Source organism: Pelmatolapia mariae, linkage group LG15 (assembly GCF_036321145.2).
Source record: "Pelmatolapia mariae isolate MD_Pm_ZW linkage group LG15, Pm_UMD_F_2, whole genome shotgun sequence".
In the NCBI taxonomy this organism is placed as follows: domain Eukaryota; kingdom Metazoa; phylum Chordata; class Actinopteri; order Cichliformes; family Cichlidae; genus Pelmatolapia; species Pelmatolapia mariae.
Genome location: NC_086240.1, coordinates 23,128,440 through 23,153,134, shown reverse-complemented (window position 1 = coordinate 23,153,134; position 24,695 = coordinate 23,128,440). Strand labels below are relative to the sequence as shown.

Sequence of the window (24,695 nt, the reverse complement as noted above, 5' to 3'; positions counted from 1 at the left end):
TAAAGCAAGACCATGGCTCCAGTCTTTATTTACATCTAGATTTCCTGTTAAACTTTTAAACTAAAATAATCCAGCTTCTTTCCATCATCAGCAGTCTTTTATTTCACTTTACAAAAACTGTTGCCACACATAAAAATCAAATATCAAACATCACACATGTGACAAGTGGATCGTATGTGACATCACAACACAGACATATAGGACTTTTTGGGAACCACTTTTTGTACAAGGAAGATAGATGTATTTACACATGTACACACAAAATCACATTATTTGACATATTTACAACAGTTACACAAATTTTAATTGTCACAAATGGCAACGGCACAATAACAGAGCATTCTCAGACATTAGATGTTCAGAGTGAACAAACAGGAAATGTTTTTCCTTTTATTTTTTTTTCCTGGAATGAAATAAACTTTATAAAGCTCCGATTGTAACAGTAGAGCCTGTATAGGAGAACTGCATGTATATCAAAACCAGTGCAGTAAAATGCATTGGTCTTTATTATATTTACTTTGTTTTAACCTAAAATCTGTAGGTGTTGGGTCCTTTATATATTCTCATTTTATAATTTCTAAAAGGAAAAAAAAATATATAGGATCTCTAAAAATTGGTGAAAATATAGAATTTTAAAGAAGATTTTATTCTTTGATTGAACCTCCACATGGTGCGTCTACATATTCTGACTGGCAGTTGAACAAGAAACTTCTTACTGTACATGATATTGAATAACAGCTAACAACCATGCAAGCTCTTGGATCAGAATGGACATGAATTCGGCAATTTCAATGCATAATTGTCCTTTCATTTAAAGCAACAGTCAACATCAACACTTGATAGCAGCTGGGAAGCATTACAGGCATGTTGGCGGACTCATTGGCTTTTTTATGGGTGTAAAATAGCTTTTTTTAAATTCTATTTTCTCAACCTGAAAGAAAATACAAACTAAATCTGAAATCTCCATAAAACATGCTGTGGGTGTTTGTGGATCTAAGACAGTGAATTCTTATAATGTTGAAGATACCCAGCTCCACCATCACCTCAAAATGTTTTAGAATGAAACAACCAGTGAGCAAGTCCCAAGATGATGCCCTCTAAAATTTCCAGTTTGGTCATAAAATAGCTTTTCCTCTCATGCCAAAGGAGGGAGGCACTTAATAGATAATCACCATAATCATGTTGCTCTAAGACTTAATTTACATATTCATTGTCCCCAGAGGATTAGATCTAATAGAAAAAAAGAAAAATTATGGTGAATTTACACGTAAATGACACCAAAAGCAATGGATACATTAAAATAGTGGACATTTTCCATTAAAATGCTGTGTATTTTTTATGTAATTATATATAATTGTAAGTCTAAGTGCTCGGTTCTAAGTGCCATCTTCAGTGTAACTAATGACCTCGCTGTGAAGCGTGCTGTGGATAATCCTGGTCCTCTGCATTCATTCTGTGATTGTTTTTAGTTAAAGTACAGTATATGAACACTACGCTATATGAACAAATGTACTGGACCACACCTCTTAATCTTTAAATAGAGGTGTTTTCAGTCCTATTGCCACAAGCTTATCACATCAAGCATCTAGCCATGCGGTCTGCCTTTGTGAACATTTGTGAAAGAATGGGTCACTTTAGAGAGCCCAATGAATTTGAGCACAGTACAGTGATAGGATCCACAGTTGCAACAAGGTATTTCATAAAATTTCTCCCTCCTAGATATTATATGATCAGCTGCAAGTGGTGCAGCTCCTGTAGGTGTGGTGTGTAGGTGTCCCAGTACTTTTGTTCATATAGTTTTTCTTGTCTTCATATTTCTGTGTTTCTCTGTAGTAGACTGACAGTCACTTTAAACGAACTGGACCCTGGACTAATCTCTTGGGCTTCTTGGTCTATGTTCAGTAATCTGTCCACAATTCTGGTGAAAGTTAACAAAATGTTTAGGTCTCTAGGCCCAATCTCTTATTTGGAATGCCTTTTGAATTTCTCCTAGTTCTTTAGGATTGGTTGGATCCCAGTACAAAAAATAAGCATTGCCTTATTCTGTGGTCAAAAACAAAGCAAAACTAAAATATAACAGATTTGTGTCAGATATGCATAAAGTCATAGCCCAGTCTATAAAAAGGTAAGAGGAAGCTGATGCTTCATGACTTGCAAAACATGAATGGATGGAGAGCAGATGGATTGATGAAAGCCCAGGAAATGGAGAAACATACAGTAGATGGATGTCTGCAGGAAGAATGAGAGAGAGATGAGATAGATGACAGCAGCTGAAACTAATCGTCCGGCTCCAGAACTAAATCATTTTTGCCCTCAGACCCAAATGTCCACTCAGATCTGACAGTGGAGGTAGGTGAATGCTTTTTCAGTCTGACACTTTCCATTCATTTTCCTTCTGCTCAATCCATATCGATACTCTGCCCACCATTATATAAACAGCTCTGAGCTACACATGCAACACAGATTTGATCGTGTCTGTTTTTAAAGGTCATTTTGGAAAGCTAATCGTGATTCTGAAACTCTTTGTTGTCAAAGTGCCTATCAATCATGAGAGGGAACATGTTTCCCTTTGTTTGGTGGAAACATGAATACGTCTTTATATATTTTCTAAAGTGAAAACAAAAGTGTGAACTTATATGTGAGTTTATTACTGAAGAGCTGCACACATTTTGCATGTGACACATTTAGTGCCACATGCCTCCAACATTTCCTTTTAAGGATGAACATTGTTCTTTAACAATTTAATTGTCATGTCCTTTCCTGTTTGTGTCTCATGATGTCCCTGTGGTCTTTAGTAACAGCACAATGTGGTCTTTGGTGACCAAGAGTACAGACAAAATTAAAAGATTTTTAAAGAGTTATTGTTATTCTTACTCATAAGATAGCATGTTACAGGTATTTGAAACATGTGCACAAAGAAATGTCAGAAATCAATCATCAGTGAGCTTTTTAACACTTTAGGACTAAAAATATGTTATGCTTGCAAGCCTTGCATAGAGATGACTACACTGTAGTGGGTCTGGTAGAGCTGATACAACAGACATCCATGTGTCTGTAGTAGAGTTTCATCAGGTGCTCCATATTAACATCTGCAGCAGATGATCTAGCTTATGCCTCTTATGTATTATCTTATGTTCTTGTTACAGAGTAAAGCTGATGTTCATAAATTAATGGGAAACCTTTAATTAATAGCCCAGAAGATAATCTGAAAATTACTTTGAGCAAACATCTACACAGATTAATCACGTCAGCAAAATCAATCTCCTGTGGTGCTTTAAAAGTGTTTTTAATTATTTCTTAGCAATTTGAAGAAGACTTTGAGTAGACTGTTCCTGTTTCGTGGAACTTAACTTACACTAATTTCACAGTTGATTGAATTAAAGTGTTTGAGTGATTCAGCATCTTTTTGAAAGAAGAAGGGATTTTGCTACAATTACTACCTTTCAATTGTATAAGACAACTACAAATAAAATACTTGCAAAATTAAAAACATGCAATTCATCACCCTTCACAATGGCTTTTTTTTTTAATCATTTTATCATTTAAAATGAGCAAGAAAGTTGTATTAATCAAGAAGTGGCTGGAAAAAAATATTTAATTCCTCAGATTTATTTATTTCTTTGTTGTTCAAATGTCTGAAATGGGCATCCTTCCTTCTGACCAGCAGAGGGCGACTCCTTGAGTTTCAATGAGGCTTCTGGTTGTACAGAACTCAGTGGAACAAAGAAGCTTCACCTCTCTTAATTCAGGACCTCGATAAACACTTTCTTTGAATGTCTATTGTCTCATTATCGAGTAACACTTCTTATGTAATGCAACATAATATTAACTTTGTAAACTGTGCTAATTATAAGGTTCACAAAGGAAGGATTTACCTTACTGTAGGAATAGCTATAAGCCTAATCACTGTGTGTGCTCATTTATTTGGCAGTGTTTTCTGTTTACTTCCATTAAGCCTGAAATGAAACACTGCTGAGGCGCAAGTAAAACAGAATTGTTTTTTTAATTTTAAAGAAACAAGAAAAACTTAATACACAGTGACATCAATAAATAATGTCACTGTGTCTTTAAGGTGTTTTAATGCAGAATTTACGGTAAAGTATAACTCATAACTTCTGAATTTTAGCTGGTATGACTGTTCTTAATTTAAAATAGGGTGTCTGATGAAGAACAATTACTATTATTGATCATTTATATGGATCACTTATATCTATTTTCAACCCAGTGAGCTTGTGCACAGGCATTTCCACCAAAAAAGTCGTACGTGTGCCCAAAAGTGGGCACCATCTCTACACCACGAAATTTCTCACCCCAAAGATGGACATAAAGTTATTTCCATGATAAGTACTCAAGTTTCTGACAGTAACTTTACAGTTAACCGGTGGGCTGATTCTTAAAAGGCACCAAGGTAGAACAGAGCAGAACTGGCACCATATTAGTGGAAATAAGATATTAGTGGTCCTTATATAAATAGTATTGTGATGTGATCTTTGTTTTGTTGAGGAAATTAATTAGAATAGGTCAGATTTTTGGTAAAATATGTTTTTTTCAGGGCCCTACTTTCCTTTATTCTTGAAAATTTCCTTACAAGCTAGCACCAGCAACCCCAAGGACAGCTTCACCCTGATGGTTCTTGTGAAATTGTCTCAGTTTTTGATGGAAAAAAAGCATGCCACCCCTTTTTGAAGGACTTTGAATTAACTGGCATATTCCATGTTAGCATGGAGCTTTGGTATCAGGACTCTACTATCAGCACAAGGATGATTTCACTGTCAAATCTTTTAAAACTTAATGGCAAAAACAACCAAAAAATTCTTTCCTTGAAGGGAAGCTGCTCTGTGAATACATCCCTCACGACTCCAGACCACCAGGAGAGAATGACAATGTGTCTTAGTCGTCCATGTCCTGCTGGGTCCAGTCCACTCTGGTTGTTTATCAGTCACTGGGGTCCTGGCAGTGGGAGCAGTAGCTCATGTCTTCAGAGTAGAGCTCTACCTGGATGGTGATGCTGTAGAAACCAAACTTGGTGTGGAGTAGGTCAGTGGCCTCCTGCAGCACAGACTGCTGGTCAGTGCCCTCCTCTGGTGGGGAAACAAGAAGGTAAAAATCAACAGAGCGAGTGTGGTTTACTCTACTGTGGTCTGTTAGGGGTGTAACACAGAAATCCACAATTTCGTATCACAGTTGTCTCTTCCCATATCGGAATATGCCGGCTAATGCTCATCAGCTATGTGGAGCTTTTAATGTCTGGCTAAAGTACGCTAGCCTAATGACAATGCACAGTTTATTTTTTCTAATCATGACCAAATGATCATGCTCTTTTATAAAGTCCCACTCACACCTTTTTAGTTATTTATACTGATTTCCTCTTTATCAGCTTTTATTGAGTTCTTCTGCTCTGTCTTTTTCTCTCTTTAATTTTAAACCCTGCCGACCTGGAAAGTTTGTAGAACTGTATTCTTAGACACATTTTTTTTAATTCCCTGTGCATCTCACTGTACTATGCACTGTAGTTTGGAGTCTGTAGATCAGTGTGTTACTTTACCTACGGCCAGGTGAACAGAAACCAGCGCCTGACCCAGAGTCAGAGCCCAGAGGTGCAGGCAATGCATGGACTTCACAGCTTTGACCGACAGCAGCACCTCCTTCACCGAGTTAAACTCGATTCCTTTAGGTGACCCTGAAAAACAACGGGCCATAAATTAACACACACCAAGTTAACAGTATGTCTGTGAATGTGTGGCTCACATGCAAACAGTCTGCTTCAGATGGTTTACACAGAGGCTTTGTCTGGCTGATTTTGGCCTGTTATACAGAGCAATATTATTCCTCGATAAGCACACAGTAATATATTTTATTTTACTGATCTACAGGTTGAAAAGAAGTCAAATTTGACTAAAATCATGACTAGTTATAGTTAATTAAAACTAGTCACTAAAACTAGAGACAATGTGCAGGAGGAGGCATTCCTGAACATGAGACTGAGGTAGTTGCATGACTGCCTTCAAAATTTGTTTTGTGTACTACAATATCTATTCTGAACATCTTAAATCTGGGAAATATTTCTACGTTAAGATTATAAAAACACTATAACTAACAGTGAAAGTAATAAAAATAGGCTATAATTTGACATTTCAAACCATATAAACAGACAAACCTACGATGGAAACAAACTGAAAGTAAAATCAACCCAAAAAGAAATATAAATGCAAACTAATCATAAATACAAGTATTAAAACTCTGATGTATGTATGCAGTACTACATCAGATACATGGCTCTCATGCACATTATAATTTTGCTCATTGACACCAAACTGTGAGCTTCTTTTCAAAGATGCCCAAAAGCTACTTTGGGTCATCGTGTGAAAGTTCAGTGATGTGCAGAGACTTGGGTGATCTAACATCTCAGGGCATCCCCAGGATGTGACCATCTGTCCTCCTGCTCTTTGTTCTGTGCTAGGAAAACCACAGACGCGTTTCTCTGCTGTTTTACACAAACATGCCATGTGGAGCTTGGGGACATACATATCTGAAGCCATGAATACTTCAGTTAGGCTCCAAATATGTTGTTTTTTGCACTTCCGCATGACATAACTGTCCTTTGACACATGTGATGTTAACCTTTTTCATACCAGGTCAAAGCCTGACAGCTGGATCCTAGCTGCAGGCGTCATGGTCAGAAATATCACATAAGCTTAATTTAAAGCAATATTCAACCTTTCTCAAAAGAGTTTTTACTAATAAACAGCATAAACTGATGCAGGGTAGCTGCATGCTTGTTTCTGACCGTCGACCTAAAACAAGCTGCTGGCTTTAACAACAGTGTTACTGAACTTTATAGGTATTGGTAGGCTAGCTGTTTCTCCCTTTTCTAATCTCATATCAAGCTGAGACACTGAATTTATAGCTTGAAGAGTCAGGAAATAAAAATCAGATTTATGTTTGTTGGATTTTTTTGTGTTTTTTTTTCTTTGGCTCGTATTCCTGTTTATCATCTACTTTTCGTGATATCAGGCACCTGGGTACCCATGAATATAGCAAAGGTAGTTTGTGGTGTTTAAGGCAACAAAAATATAATTAGAAAAACTGCACAATGTATTTTTCCACCGACTGTGATAGATTTACCCCCAAAAAATGTATAAATTAAATCAAATCCACCAATTTAGTTTTAAGCAGTTTCACCGGGAACTGTGTGTTTTTTTTCCTACTAAACTATATTTGCTAACCAAAAGAAGCATGTAATTGAAATTACAGCCAGGGAGCTGCCATTAATCATTACATTCTGCTGTTAGCCTGAGCTTCTTGTCATGGGCAGTTGCACAGTTTCTTCTGCACAGTAAGGCCTCGATTATACTCTGCTGCAAACACATACACAAACAGCTGGAGAAACCACGGCTGAGCAGTCATTCCTGCTATACTTCTTTGAAGTCTGCCACCTGGGTTGCATCCATGTTTGGTGCATTGTAATGCAAAGTCTCTGCAGCTGAGTCTTCACTCGCAGAAAAAGTAAGCAGGCATGCAAACATCTGCACAGACCCTCAACTTCACCAAATGAAAAAGAAATTAAAGTCACTCTAAGCCAAGCCTAGAGGACGGAGACGCTATAACAGTTATATTTTATTTTATCTTATTTTATCTTTATTTACATTTCAAACTGAAAGGGTGTGACAGAAGCTACAGCTTATATAACATCTGCCCCTGATGCCACAATCAGCATGTAAGGAAAATTATGAACTAGATTCTAAACCTCAGATTTAACACAATAAAAGAAGAAAAATAAATAATAATCATTCATGTCAAATCCAGCTACAGATGAACCCGTTGTATCTAAAGCATCTTCACATTAAACATTTATCACAGTATTGAAAAATGTATTTTTTCTGGATGATCTTTTTAATAAGTTTCAGTGTGATGCAATTTTCTTTTTCTTTTTAGGACAACAACTTCAGGACACAACAACTGGCCTGATTTTATACTGGATTTATTGGATTGGATTGAATTTGTTAAAATTCCATTTAAAGAAGAACTTCTGAAGATATGTTGTAATTGTATATATATTATGCTTTGAATCAAATCTTTGAACTTCAATGTGTTTAATTAAATTATAATAAATAAATAAATATTGAATTATTGTCTTACAACAGGGTTTGTTATCATTATATGGGTTTGTTTTTTTGTTTTTTGTTTTTGTTTTTTTTTGAGTAACTGCATTATAATTTCTGACACGAGTTTGTGAGTTTTTCAAATATATGTTTTTCCATTTTGAGCCCACAAAGTCAGCTCCCTCCTGAACTCAAAAACAGGCATTTCTACAGCTGATCTGGAGAACCCAGTATGTAGATAGATCAGTGGCACAACAAGCAAGAGGACAAACACATATGTAAATCTGGTGTGAAGTACCCCTTTTGCATAATAACAAAAATACTTTATACTTCATGGGAACTATCAGGTACAGTGTATGATTCCACTATTAAAATATGAAAAAGTGTTTCGAACATAAGAAGCTGTTGATTGTTTAATACCTTCCATGAGTATCCTAAAGACGTCTCTGAGGATGGTGACAGTGGTGCAGAGAACAAAGACAGAAAAGAGGAACGTGCAGATGGGGTCTGCTACTTTATACTCGGGCTGAAAGAGAGAAAAGAGGTTAAGGACACTATAAAGAGCGAGGAAAAGGGCGTCAGATGGTGATTTCCACAGTCATGAGGCATTAAAGTGCTCCAGGCACAAAAACAGGAACATCTTGCAACACAACAGAAATGCTTGAATCTTTCATCCATAATAAACAAGAAGCCATACATGGTTTCTTTGTACACATTCAAATATAATTCTCTAATGCTCAGAATACAAATATGCATGTACCTGTAAGCATGTCTTTGTGCTTTTAATATGACTCTGTTTTATATCATGTAATATATCTGTTTATCTGACCCGAAAGTAGATGATGGTCGCCGCCACCATGACGCCGACGCTCTGCAGCAGGTCTCCCACCACGTGGATGAAGGCAGCACGGACGCTTGTGTTACCATGACTGCCGAGGAGGGTGTGCGAGTGGCCATGAACCACGGGGCTCTGACCATCCTCGTCGATCTGGTGGTAACCGCTGCCGTGAGCGTGGAAGGTGGTCGAATGGTGGAGGATGTACGCCATGCTAGAGAAAGGAAACGAGACAAAGGGTCATCAGTTGTATTCGCATGCCTTGCTTCATGGCACTCAGGAAACAGATGTGCTCTTCTAAGATATGACGGAATACCGAATAAGCACAAGTCCATCATTTTTCTCAATCAGATCCTCCCTTTTGCTTCTTGCATCTGGTCTCATTAGACCGAGATGTCAGTAGAGGAAATGCTTCATTAATCAGTGAGTGAGATTGCCATGGTTACAGCCATCTTTTAAATACTGTCTACGGTTTTTGTTAGTGAAATATTTGTACTTTTTTTCATTAATAGTAAAAGTAATAGTAATATTATGTAATAGTATCAATAGCAGCAGCATACACTGAGAGCAAAGATTTTACAAGCGTTAATATACTTTTAAAGGTGTGAAGCACTCACACAATATTGACGATGACAGCACAGCCAGAGGTGACCAGCATGACGTGTCCATCAATCTCATAGTCGTTACGTACGATCCTCTCAATGGCCAAATAGACCAGAGCTCCAGTAACGATCCAGATGGACATGACTGAGATGAATGCCCCGAGGATCTCTGGAAGGAGAAGAAAATCATGAACCTTTATTACTTTATTGTAGTCATGCAGTTCTTCACAGATAATAAAGAGGCACATCGACTGTATGCTGCTGACCATATACTTTTAAAATTAAACTGCTTCTTCTGAGCTTAAACTAAACTGACTTTACTAATAAGTTGATGGCCTCAATCACCAGTTCCCTGTCTTAGTCAATGCAAGTTAATGTTCATCTTGTAAATGATGGTCCCATTAGAGATAAAAAGGCCAATAAAGCAGGCTACACTTAAACTCTACACCATATGAGCCTCCCTCTGTACTTCAGTCAGAGTCATTACTTGCTCAAAACAAGTGGTCTCAAAATAGCAAAATGGCCGTGGCGACAGAGTTCAGATAAAGGCTTTAAAACAGGAATTCATAACTAATGGGTGATTTCATAGATGCCAAATCTGTCTTAATATGTGTTTGTAGATAACAGCTCTCATTTTCTGTCTCCAAGGGTTAAGGCTAAACACTGCACTCTCTATAATCTGTATCTGGAATCTGTCTATATAATGTCTCCTTGTGTAAGCCACCATGTGAACGCCATAAACCTGATATATAGGACAAATCCTTTAAATTAATAAAAGGATGAAGACAATATTTTTTCTCAGTATAAAAATGCTCCCAGGAGAAGGTTAGCAGAAGATCCATCCATCCATCCATCCATTTTCTGCCACCTGCATAGGACTGTGTCATGATACTAGCAGTCTAAAGAAATGACCAGGCCTCCCTCTCTCTACAACCACAGCTTCCAGCTCTTGTGAGGTGGGCACTAAAGTGTTCCCAAGCCAGCCGAGAGACATAATTTCTGCAGCGTATCCTGGGTCTACTCCAGGTCCTCATCCCATACTATGCCAGAAAATTTTCATTTAGGAGGTGGTAGGTGTGTTACTCAGATAGTCAAACCACCTTAATTCAGCAGACTGACTGCAACTAGAAATCCTGTCCATAAGAATTATGAACAAAGATGGTAACAAAGAGGAACCCTTTACCGAACTGCAGCACCGCTGGACTCTTGGAGAACCCCCCACAGAAAACAAAAGGGACATGTGTAAATGCCTTCTTCAAATTCACAAAACACATCAAAACTGAGGGAAGACCACATCATTCCTCCTGAATCCAAAGTTTATACTGTTTAGATTCTTCTCTCCTGTATTTTGGTGTAGATGTTTTCAGGCAGGCTGATGAGAGCGATCACTTGAAGTTAGAAAACAGCCTCTAGTTCCTTTTCTTAAAAAGTGAGACCATCAATCCAGGCTGACAATACCTGCCCCAACGTTTACACAGGGATACACCAGGGCATGCAATCAGGATAGCCACAATACATCTAGTGACTCAAGCAAGTTGAGGGCATGTAGAGTTTATTTTGCCCATGTGGAGTTTACATGGACAAAATAAAAGAAAATCTACACAAAATTACTCAGGCCCAGGAACTCCTACAAATGACCAGGAATATAATGCATATACGAAATGTTTGTCTCCAGCATCCAGTATACATGAAGCTGAATCTGAATTCTTATTATTCTCACCTGATCTGTGCCAACCAAAGTTCATGGTTTTGGTGGGCGGTCTGGAGGAGATCCACAAGGAGAACAGGCTCACCATCATGCTGCCAAAGTCTGTCAGAAGGTGGGCCGCATCAGTCATGATGGCCAGGCTGTGGGCCAGGTAGCCTCCTGTAAATCAGGAGGAAAAATGACACAGGGCACAAATGATAATGTATATGAGCCATGAGACTGCGTTTATAATAGTCTGCTTAAAGATAAGGAAAGAGACATAATCCAACTCATGTCACTTTTTTTTTGTGGTATGTACATAAATGTTGAATATGATATCCAAACAGAACACAGCAAACAGAAAGTGTGAAGCTGTATTTATTTTCATTCACATTTAGCTAATAAAAAAAGATTTTTATTAAAAAGTGAAGTGTGTCATAGCTCGCCAACTGTGAAAGTACCTGCTGGGTAATAACATCTCTTTTAATAGCTTTTAAATACACACATCTTAGACACTCAGAGGTATATTAAACATGTAATTTAAAGCCTCAGTTGCCTCAGGTAAAAGAGCGATTTTATTCTTTTAGAACATTTTAAATATCCGTGCAACCAGCCAGTGAATGTCAGCCACCATTTTATTCTCTTAACAGTAAAAAAGTTACACTATAAAAAGAAAAATGAAATAAAGGAGTTCCTCAATAGTTCACCACTGAAGCATTTCTTGCTATGATGCTTAAAATGATACTAACGTCTGCATGAACACTTGTCTGGATGATTTTTTTGCTCCTGTCAAAAGTGATAATTTGGTCAAATGTAATAGCTTCTTATGCTTTATAAGTGCTTATAACCATCTTCCTGTCATAAGTACTGTGTCCCACACAAATCTCCACACTTTATGGTGTGTGAATATCCAGTAGGGAAGTTTATTTATGTCCAGATGGTTGAGAAGGCACATAACAAATTAGGTCACCATTCAAGTTGCTTTCTTTTCTCATTCATTTCTTTTCTTGGTGCTTCTTACCTATGACCTCGCCAATCATGAAGACGAGGCAGACTGCTGAAGCGATGTAGAGTTTCTTCTTGGCCAGGAGCTTGTCCACGCTCTCCTCGCATGCCGACGCTTTGGGGCCGTGGCAGTGAGTGCTGACAGGTCGTTTCAGCTCGATGGCGCCCGACATGCCTCCATTCTTTAAAGGGAAGTCTGGATAATGTTCTTTGGAGTCTGGAAAGGAGCTGCAGGGGGGCAGAAAATAAACAGTAGTATATTTTCACAGGTTGAATGAGTGAGCTTGCCATGAAGGATGCCATTATCATTTAGCTGCTCCTGATCAAACAATGTGACCCTCAAGCTGTTCCTCCTGAAGAACCTACCTATGATGCACAGGGCTGCCATTATAATCTTACACCTGCAGTATTGTTCTGTTGCTCTAGCTTTCAGTACCACATTTAAACATACTTGGTTAAATCACCTGTATCAGCTGTAATGTTTGATTTTTTCAGGTAATGAATGAACAGAGTGTTGTTCGCTGTGTTTTTTGATGTTTCATTTGTTATATATTTTTATGCATTTGTTTATTGTAAAGCTTTTATGTGACCTTCCCTGGGAAAGATGGAAATTAGCAATTTTGGCATGTTTACATCTCACATTTTTGTATAATGATGTCAGTAACTTGGACTATTAAATAAATAATAAATATAAAATAATAAATATGAGTGTTGTCACAGAGACAGTTCCCAGTTCAAACCCTAACTGACAAGGATGCTGGGTTAACTGGTAATTCTACACTGATCATAAATGAGAGGTAGATAACTACAAAGCTCAGTTTTAATGCATTGTTAAATGAGGTCAATGAGACTAGAAAAGCACTATATACAGTATAAATAATAGAAATCATGCTTGGCTGTTCAGACAGAAAGCATTATATTTGAAGATCTGAGCTAGTCTGCAGTGTGATGGGTGCATTTAAAGATAAATCTACTTATTAAGAAAAAAAATATATTTTTGTATCTTCTGACCGACACGTCTGTTAAAACAATGTAATATCAGTCTTAGTAATACCTCCTGTCTGATCTCATGGAGGCCTGCTTTTTTGTCCATCCTTGTAACAGCAGCATAGCTGAGGTGTTTTAGGTGTTGAGTGAACTGATTTTTTATTTATTTATTTTAGCTAATGTTACAGCACAGCAGATAATCTTTTGATAGAGTCCCAATGGTTTACAAAGTGGAAACCTGACAAAGTGCATCGCAGTCAGTGTTCACTTAAGTGAAAGAATGGTGCGCTGTTTCGTTCGATGAAGAACCCATTAAAATCGATTCATGTTGACAGTGAAGTAGGGTGAACAGACTGCCCTGTTTTACAGTCCAGAACTTCACGTCACGACTGCTTCTGAGTTTTAATAACTCATAAGCACTCCATCTTAGGTCTTGTGCGTTGTGTTGTTTTCTATTCATCCAGGTTACAGCAGTGTTTTATTTGAGAAAAAATTTGTGAATGAAAGTTATATCTGACCAAAATGTTGTAAAAACAAACAAAAAACAACAACAACGAATAAACAAACAGCAAACAACAACAACAAAAACTTAACACGAAAGTATAACAATCCTTTGACAAGCAAATTATAAAATTAGTGCTTCTTGTGTATAATAAATCAGACTGTAAACTTGAAGCCAGGCGCTGCCCAAACATCAAACATATAACAACAAATAGATAAATGTTTGTTTTTTTTAATACTCCATCCATCCATTTTATTTACCAGTAATCCTATTAGGACTGCCAAGGTTTGGAGACTATACCTGCTGTTGTTTGGCAAGAAGAAGGGTGTACCCAGTACTGGTCACCCATCAACCACAGAGATTCACAGAGAACACAGACAACCATTCAAACCTAGTACCAGGTAATTCCAAAGAAATTTGAAGGAAGTTGATTATAATACAAAAACATGTGTACACTCAGCAGCCATTTTATTAGTTACACCTCACTCGTACTGGGTTGGACAATCTTTTGTCTTCAGAACTGCCTTAATTCTTATAGCACAGATGGAACAAGGTTCTGGGTATGTCTAAATGTTGCTGAGTTGCTGCCATGTGACTGGTTGACTAAATATATGCAATAGTGAGCAACTGAATAAATTACCTAATACCTAATAAATTGACCTGTTTATTTGGTAATTTAGTAAATTAAAACAGTAGAAGTATTAAAATAAATAATACTGTAGTCATTTAATAGCTGCCATTCTGTTCATTTTGCACATAAATACAAAATTTTTCAGTGTTCAATCTGGACATTACACATCTATGTATACTTGAACCCTGGCAAGATGCAGACCAGACTGGATTACTGCTGAGAATAAAAGAAAATGCTGACTTTTCCATTCTATTTTCTATCTTTGTCGCTCTCTCTTACACACACAAACACACACACAGGTTGCTGTTCTTATCATGCGTGGGGGAGGATTCGATGATGTGACTAATGAGGTGGAAAAAAGCTAATTTGGCCTCACTTGAGATAACCAGACACACACTTTAATGTCACACTCTTCACACAGGAGATTGCGAGCGCTGTACGATTATCACACACACACTCGTCTTCGAAGATGTCCAACCTCAAAAGAAGCAGCCAGGCGGAAAACAGATTCTGTTCAATTATACCACCGGGACCCGAGAGAAAACCCCAAACACACACACGCACACACATACACACACACACACACACGCACACAGACACACACACACAATGAAACCTTGGGGTGATGATAAATTCCAGAGTGTGCAGAAAAAAAATATCCTGTTCAAAAGATTCGTGCAAAATATCCTCAGACATTAAACACACTGTGTGGCCTGCAGCGCAACATTGTCAGGGGGGAAGGGCCGCCTGTTAAGCAAACATCTGTGCCATTAACATCTGTAACCCTTCTGCCAAATTCAAACATAACAAGATTTTTTTCTGTTCTGAAGGTAAACTGAACACAGTGAAGCCTGATCATTTTTTTCATGACTTTTCATCTGTGCTGTCTAAAATGTTGGTGTATACATGTGTGTATACATGTGTACATATATGCTAGTATATGCATTTGTATATAGGTGTATGCGCATATATATGGATTTCTTGTCATCTTATTACTCCATTTATTTTAATCTGTTCTGTTTATTTTGCCTACATTGTCCTTATGTTCAGCACTTTGGCCAACACCTGATGTCTTTTAAACATGCTATACAAATAAAGCTGATTTGACTAAAGGTGGACTTAATGGTGGTTTTACATTTATTAAGTGTGAAATGTTTTTGTTTGCACTTTCTTACTTTCTCATCCAAACATTCTGATGCAAATTAATACCTTATGAACTTACTGTTTATTTTATTTGATCTAGGTAGTAAATTGCACTGTTCTTTTGGAAACAATATGGTTGTTGGTCAGCACTCCTTAATCAAGTGGCTCCTTGGCTTTAAACACTGAAAACACGCCCAGCCAACCGCAGTAATAGAATCACCCAGCTGTGCCTTTAATTGGCTCAGTAGCATTCAGCACTAATTTGTCAGTTCAAATAGTCAAATCCATTAATTAGGTGGACACATTGTGACTGTAACATTACCTGCAAAACGCACCCCCAGAGAATTGAAAAAAGTGTGTTTAAAATTATATTTGAAATGCAAATACAAGTATAACTTATTTAAAATCCAATATATTTCAAAGTTTTTACAATTATGTGTTTTTTGCAGTCTATTTATTTCAAAGTGGTGACGATGTTTTGACCCTGATGGTGACTGGGCTTCAATTCTTTTAAGAAATAAAAGCAAATTTGAAGAAAAAGCTTTTATGTTTGTTTGTAATGCGTATTTTCCTGTTCATGCATTTTATGTGTAACACTACAGACCTTAGAAAGAACAAAAAATGCACAAACCACAAAAAATATATTGGTACATCTTAGTTTTTGCTTTCAGCGTTTAGTGCTAATAGTCTTAATGTTTTTAAGTCCTTTGGTTTAAGTCAGATGATCGCAGGTCAAACATAACTGTGTCTGAGCGTCTTTTAGTAGCACAGATTGCTCCTCATGTTGACTCTGCTGGGAAAAAAATAACACTTACAATTACCAAAATATTCAATTTAACAATCAAATGTCCTCACTGAGACGTTCCCTGAGTGGGATAATTCACTCAATGGTCTGTATTTAGGGATTTCTACAGCTCTCTGCTGACTCCGCCTCACTTTTGGTGTCTGGCATCAATGATTATTTTTCATTTAAATACAACTAACATAAGCACAAGAATGAGATGGTACTATAAACTGCCAAAAAACCTGCTTCTGCAATCCAAATATAATTAAAAAAAATAGTAATTATTAATGATACATGGCTCATATTTCTCTGGCAGTCATCCTCAAGTACTTTTTTCACTGCCACCCTTGCAAATTGACGATATGGCAGACCCAATGAGTCTCCTTAAGATTATGAACATTAGATTTTCTTTTCAAAGTAGATTTCATGTCTTTGTCAATACCCCACAGGGCAGGTAAGCAGCGTTTATTGTTGCCCAGCATCGGCAGCACAGACAGAGCGAGAGAGACACCTCAGGGAAAAGTCAGCGATCTGTGAAATGAAATGAGACCTTGGAAGTCCAGCGGGGGAAAAAAACAAAATCACAAGCATTTAATTACAACTGCAATCTGCTGTATCAGAACATCCTGCAGTACTTTTGTTAACAGACAGAAGAATCTCTGCAGTGAGAAACTACTGAGCAGTGTTTTCTTTTTACAGATATGCATATTATTGTTTCAGCAGACAAATCAGTGGAGTACAGGATGAAAGTGATTATCATCTTATTATATCCTCGTCTTTTTGTTTTATCACTTGTGATGTGCAGGCTTTATTAAATAAGCAGTATCATAAAATCACTGTAGTTTGAAAAGGATGTTGGTTACATCATACCAGTGAGATATATATATAATACAGTCCTGCAGATTTGTGTTTTCTACAGATGCTACATTTGTTTCTAATATTTTAATTAGAGGTTTTGAAAGCTTTACACTTGGTGAGATCTTGGTCAAGAGTCCATGTTTTTAACCTTAATAAAAGGCCCTGGTTTTATCCAGATGATCCAGCTTTTTTATGTAAACAAAAACATTTATTTTTAAATGTTTGTGAATGACCCATGAGATTTGCCTTTGTTTTTCCCCAGAGAGAAAAAAAAAGTCCACATCAGTGCACCATAAGTCATGTTTACAGTTTACGATGATTTCACATCACATTGCAGACCGAAGTCACATTTCCTTTTCATCACTGGTCTTCAATCTGTAATATTCATTCTCATGGATTAGATTAAATCCCTTGTGACACACTTATTATGTTGTATATTAAAATGTATATTAAATTATACGAAAGTCCCTTAAATATTTCGTGCAATGTTGGTCAGACAAAATAAATAGTTTGTGATGTTGTTAATTAGGTGATTAATGATGCATAATAGCACCAGCTATTGGTCATTAACAAGAATTTGTTTTCAAACTCTCAATAAAATCCAATATGGTCACATCAATTAAAATGACAACCACTTGATGTGCCTCAGCCTTGGGACGTCCCACTGTAATACCAGGAATAGGAATTATTTGCTTACATCACTGGTTTTTAAACTGTGGGAGCTGATACAGGTGGAGTGTGACCAATCAAGGAAAATATGCAGTGGACTTAAGTTAAATAGATCTGGTTTTCTGATATTAAATGTGCTGACTATTATTTATTTATTTTAAATTCAGGTTTTCTGGGGTGTGGACCTTTTGCCTTCTTTTTTGTTTTCTGGGCATGCCAGAAAACATTAAGGAACCACTAGTGTACATTAAATACTTTGTCCAAAATGCCACAGTTTCAATGCATCTCCCTCTAGTGGTCAATGGTTCACTCTTCAAAAATGGGACTTTTGAGAGATTGAAAAATTGTTGAGATATGTATGACAGCTTGTTCCTGCCACATAAATAAATAAATAAATTCTTACTTAATTTTAAGTTTTGAGTGATTTTCTCAGAAATTTGAATTAGTTCAAACTTTGAGATAATTAACCTCATATTTTGACATAATAGCTTAACTCGGTGTATCCAGTGGTGCCTAATGTTTAAAAAATGCACATACACCTATTGTTTAAGTTTTGTGCGTGGAAACCAAATCACAGGCCTACCTCCAATCAATACAGCACATTTAAAGCATTAAAGTACTATAGATGCCTTTTAGCTATACATAACTACTTCTGCTTGTTGCTGAATGACTTACTGACATTTGACTGAAAAATGTAAGAACTGCTGTGCCTTTAATATCAAAGGTTTTAATCTCCTGATTTTGGCTTTGACTAAAAATGTATTTTAATGGTCAGAATTTATTTTGCACATTTACTCTGATTAATGACAAACATTTAACAAATCTTCAAGAAGATGGAAACACCCTTACTGAATCCACAGCACCATCAATTGGTCACGAGAGTAATTACTGATCACTAAACGGAGTGAAAGATTTTTTTTTATTTCTTTTTAAGCCTGGTAACCTCAGAATCATGGCTAAAGCTTGTAAGTGGTCCACAAAGCAAAGTTTAAACATCATGAGCATAGCCATCAGTTAGATGTTACAAAGACTTTAAGAGTGAATTACATGGACGGATTAACCTCATTAGAGGTACCTGGGTAAGGATCAGTTGGCGCACCCCTTCTTTCCTCCTCAAATACAGTCAGGCACTTACAAACAAATACTTTGAGATTTATTTTTTTTTTATCTCAACTTACTAATTAATCATCCAATCACTTTTGTATTTGTTACTCATCCGTATTAAATTGATTTGTAATGATCTTTTACTCGATTTTCTGACATTTTATAAATGGATTAGCAATCATTGTTCCAAACTTATGCAAGCTCTTTTTCTTATCATTTTCGTTTTTACTACTTGAAAAACGAAACAGCAGATTCAAGCTGATAAAACAGAACTTCGGAGGGTTGAGCCCTCCTGTGATGTTTGGCGGTGGAAATTAAATGAATTCTAAGTGACAGACTGAGTAAGTCTGACTTTGGAATCCTTGGATGCTCGTATTTATTTTATTAACATTAATGCTAATGTTTACATCTATTCCTGTGTTTTTGATTACGAGTTCTGCTGATTCTAAAATACATCAAAAATACTGTAGAAATATTTGGTTTAAATGTGAACAACAAAGGTCACTTTACTGCCAGCTGGGGAGGAAAATGCTAAAGATGACACTGTAAACACATGCGTGCACTTGCACAAGAACGGCGCAAATGGTGCATGAAATCCCAAATGTAGCGCCATATGCACATCTGTCTGTGTTTCTGAACACTTCTTTGAATCCCAAATGATCAGTAGGCCTATTTCACTTATTTCTACAACATCATGTTAGATCAATGTGCTTTTTTATTTGATTGATTCAAAATACATAAATAAATACAATACAAAGGCCCTGCAAGTTTGCACTAATATTTGCAAGTAAGTAACCCTGTAAAACACGTGTTTCCCACCCGGTGGAGCTTCCCTTTTTCTTCTCCTGCTTTATAAAGCGTACAATTTCTGCCACCTTATCTCTTTTTAATCATGTTGTATCTGGAAATTATCTTTTAAAAAAATAAATAAATAAAACAGCCAGTTTTAAAGCGTGAAATCAAAGGCATCGATTCACTTCCAACTACCAGCTTCACTGACTTAAAAACAGTTGATCAAAGAGGTGGAAACGTGCATCATGAGGGCCTCTAAAGGCTGAAAATAACAGACAATTCTGCAGGATTATGATTAATGGCTGAGTGGGCGATTGCATTTGATTTTCCTCACGTATTTCATATTAAAGCGAGAGAGCGTCTCCACCTGTTTTTTTTCTGCAGCGCGTTGAAAAACCACCAGGTGTGTTTCTGCAGCAGCCGGCTGGATGTTGAGCAAACAAAGCTGATGCACATGTTTGCATCAGCTTTGACTGTGCGCATAAAATCGTCTTTTTTTCGTTCATTTGCTCCGCCATCTATATTTTAAACTCAGTGTTTTTTTTAATTCAATTATTAAAAGTGGTGTTTTTACACGTGGGCCTCTTGAAAATCTTATACAACTTATTTCTATAATGTGGGAGCTATTTTTTTAAATACGCCAGAAAAGGGGCGCATTCCAACTATGTTTTAATATTTTTATTATCCTATCCTAGAATTAAAAATTCGAACCAGCTTTGTGTATGCCTTTTAGTAATATTCTCTGCTGTGTATTTTTTTGTATCTGCAGGTTTAAGCACCTACATGGATTGGTTGTGTGTGTGTGTACCCTCTGTGATTGCAGGCTGGAGCCTCTGCTAATGACAGATGATGAGTTTTTAGCATTGCTCAGTGAACTGGCCCCGGGGCCATTTGTCACAGGCTGTCCAGAAACAAGCCAAGCATGGAAATGAATTTGTTCATTCACATAAAACAACCCGTGAGAGCCACAGCCTGCTCAACGTGCACTATAACAACCGCTCTCAGTGCGCCTTCATTACGCACGTTTATAAGATAATGTGCAACAATAGTGGATTCTTCCTGCATCTATCTTAAAATTATAATTTAAAAAAAGAATATTTTAAGTTTTCTATTAAAAATGTTGATGTCCTTCACAAAATCTGCTTACTTGCATTTTTCTTTAAGTGTCAGCAAACAAAGAATTGTTCTCGTTTCCCCCCCACAGTTTATAGACAGTTTATGCCCCAAAATGACTAAATGTGTTCACATAACTTCGTCCTACATGTGGTATTATTCTTCATGCAGCTGCAGTGATATGAAGCAAAGCATTTCCCCACCTTTGCAGTTTTAGTGAATATGTCTTGGCATTCTTCTCGTCTATGAGGTGAGATTTTTCCGAATTTCCAGCATTATTATCCATTTTGCAGCCAGCAGTCAGTCTCCTGTCCGAGAGGCAAAAGAGTACGACTTTTTTTCTAAGGTGAAGATGATGCAGGTGAGAATCGACCGGTCCGGTCTTCCTGTTGTGCAGTTAGCGCGGGGAAAACTCGGGCCGAGACCTCATTTCTGTGAGCGCAGAGACTTCAGAACAAACGAGGAAATTCCTTCATTGCAGTGCTGAGAGGCAGGAGGAGGAAACCACATGCGGCTTTTTCTGAGGGAGGTTTTAATTTGGTCCGAGTTGCAGGCTCGAACGTGGAGCTGCAGCGGCAGTAATGAGGCACACAGCGCGCTGATCACTGCAGCTGCTGTGACTGGACGGCAGAGATACCTGCAGCGCAGAGCCTGACTGATCACCCCGTGCACATCATTGGTGAACGACGAGCGTATATATATATATATATATATATATATATATATATATATATATATATATATATATATATATATATATACATATATATATATATATATATACGTGTGTGTGTGTGTGTGTTTCAGATCCACATTTTACATTTACTTACATCAGCTTTATTTATGCATATGAAAGCCAAAGGACATTTCTGTGCAATTTCTGTGTTTCTTGTTGTATTTAGACAAAAGGAAAGAACATTTTAGGCGTAACTCTAAACAGATGGGTAACAATTAATAAAATAGCTCTTATACCTAAATTGTCATTATGTAGCTAGAAATGAACAAATAAATAAATAGATAAATAAGTAAAACATACGACTAAAGTAATACAAAAACACAGTCATATATACTAATATCCTGTACATAAAGTCTCAGTTAGTCTTACAAAGCCCTCGCAAATTAACATCCTAGTGTCAATCCTGGCGCCCCAGTCTTTTCATTCATGTCCTCTGTAGTGAACTCACAAATCCTAAAAAGTTAAACTGAAAGATCCTTTATCCCTCTGTTCTCAGGAGGATTTCATCTTAACATTTTCGCAAAATATTTGTTTGCTTCTAAAATTCTAAAATAATACTTCTCTGTACCTGCAGGTTACTGCAGCTCTAACTAAACAAGAATTTGAATTAATGATCATGCAAAATCCTCTATTTTTGAAATGCTTTATATTCATTACACAGCATGATACGCTAATTATTTTAAGCTGTGAGACTTTCTTGTCATTCGTCTCAAATTCAGCACTACAGCGCTCCAGTGCTGCGTTCAGGCTCCAATGGGACAAACGTAAATTTGCTGGATCTGCAGAAACCTGTCTTTTTGTAATCACCACCTGGAACAAAAACGAATTTTTACTACTATTTGGCAGTGCAAGTGGGATTTTCTTTTTCATATTTTAACTTTCACTAATTATTAAAATATTTATATCTAGCCTTACCCTTGTTTTCCCAAGAACTTTTCCACATATCCGACTGCAATTGAAAATAATTTTATGCTATTCATGGCCTATTTTAGGTTACTCTGACTCACCACAGCATCTTGTGGTGCAAACTGGTATTATCCTAATGCAATATGTGGAATATGTGGACGATTTCAAACTCTGTTTTAAACACAGAAATTCACCCAAAATGCTTTTAAAGTAAATTTAAACTACCTGTAATCAGTCAGTGGCATGTGTGCATCTTTTTCCAAGCATAAAACAATTCAATTCAATTCAATTCAATTCAATTCAAATATTTATTGTCATTGTCAAAAAACAAACAAACAATGAAATTGCGTTTGGAGCTTCCATACACCCGTGAATAAAATAATAATAAGTGTAAAATATGACTCCAGTGCAATAAAACAATCCTAAGCAACAACATACAACATGACAAGTAATATTTAGAAGTTGGATATGGTTATTGTCCGTGAGAGAGAGGGGACAAAGAGTTCAGAAGCCTCACAGCCTGTGGATACAGGCTGTTGGCCAATCTGGATGTTCTGGCCTGTATGGACCTGTACCTTCTCCCTAAGGGCAGCAGATGGAAAAGGTGGCGCGCAGGATGATATTGGTCCCGCAGGATACTGTGCACCCTCCTCAAACAGCGAGTGCGGAAGATATTCCTAATCTCTGGCAGAGTTGTTCCAATAATTCTGCCAGCTTCTTTCACCACCTGCTGTAGTGCTTGCTGATCAGCCTTGGTGCAGCTGGGGAACCACACTAGCAATCCATACATCAGAACGCTGCTAATGGCACAGTTATAAAAGTTCAGCATCAGAGGTCTGGGAATGTGTGCACTCCGCAGTCTCCTCAGGTAGTAGAGGCGAAACAAAGACTTCCAAGCGTGCCTTAAACTGCCAGTTTACAATGGCAGTCCTTGGAAAAACAATGACAAGACTTTATTTGAACTTAACAATTTATTTAAATCTTTGTATAAGCAATCATTTCTTGTTCTAAACCTGTATTTTTACCACGTAAAAGATTATGTACTATGTAAGCATTAACGATAGAATCTGTTCGCTAAACAAAATAGTTAATGTTTAATTTACTGTAATAATAGCACAAATCAATTCATTATTTTGTCATAGAGGCAAACCAGCGAATTAAATTAATCACCAACATTAGAACTAAGACAAAAGAACAAGGTAACCAAAAAATTATCTAAAGTTATTTTAAAATTAATTATATCAAGAACAGGGATGATGTGCGAAGCTGTTGTAACTACAGAGGAAAAAGTTTATGAAACTATGAAGACAGCAAGACAGTATAGAGGTGTGCGATAAGGGGCAGATGAGGTCAGGCAGGAGTCTTTGTGGACTGTTTGCAGACGACATTGTGATCTGTAGTGAGATCAGGGACCAGGCAGAGGTATGGTCTGGAGAGAAGAGGAATGAAAAGTGAATAGAAGCAAGATAGAATGCATCTCCAAATGAGATGGAGACAGCTGTAACAGCAAAGCTTCAAGAAGCAGGAGTAGGGGAGGTAGATGAGTTTAAGCACCTGGGGTCAACCATGTAAAGAAATGGACAGTGCACAAGACAGGTTAAGAAGAAAGTGCAGGCAGGGTAAAACAGGTGGGAACAAGTGTCAGGGGCTATTTGTGACAGAATGATAGTAGCAAGAGAGAAAGGGAACGTTTACAAGATGGCAGTGAAACCTACTATGATGTATGGCTTGGAGATGGGGAGCCTGACAAAAAGAGAGAGAGCAGAGTTGAAGGTGCTAACATTTTCATTGGGAGCAACCACAATGGACAAGATTAGAAAGAGGGACAGTTCAGGATGAGCAGTTTGGAGACAAAGTTAAGGCAAGGGTCAGATGGTTTGGACATGTGCAGTGGAGGTATAATGAATACACAGGACAGAAAACCTCCGAGGAGATTCACGGATGTAATGAAGAAGGAGATTGAGAGAGTTGGCATGAGAGGAGGATGCTAAGAATAGGGTGAGATGGAGATGATCCACTGTGGCAACCCTTAAAGGAAGTAGCTGAAAGAAATAGAAGTCTTCAAATACATTATTAGTGTTGTTTTTGTTAAATTTAAACCAGGAGATAGTATTTCTTTTATACTATCCTCAAAATAATTTTAGAAAAAAGTTTCGGGTTTTTTTCTATTACCTTGAACACAATCTTAGTTTACGCCCGCTGACGTCAGGACGCTCCCAGTGTTTGGTTTCCGCGCCGC

General features: G+C 37.3%; 1 protein-coding gene across 1 annotated transcript; it reads right to left on the bottom strand.

Moving 5' to 3' along the window:
* Positions 1–75: 75 nt before the first annotated feature.
* On the bottom strand, positions 76–21,420 carry slc30a2 (solute carrier family 30 member 2). The gene is made up of 8 exons (XM_063495954.1): positions 21,018–21,420; positions 12,248–12,459; positions 11,260–11,406; positions 9,555–9,708; positions 8,932–9,151; positions 8,523–8,628; positions 5,546–5,680; positions 76–5,081 (listed from the first exon to the last, which is right to left on the bottom strand). The coding sequence occupies exons 1-8, from the start codon at positions 21,098–21,100 to the stop codon at positions 4,936–4,938; spliced, it is 1,203 nt and encodes a 400-aa protein (XP_063352024.1). The 5' UTR covers positions 21,101–21,420; the 3' UTR covers positions 76–4,935.
* Between the last annotated feature and the right edge of the window lie 3,275 nt (positions 21,421–24,695).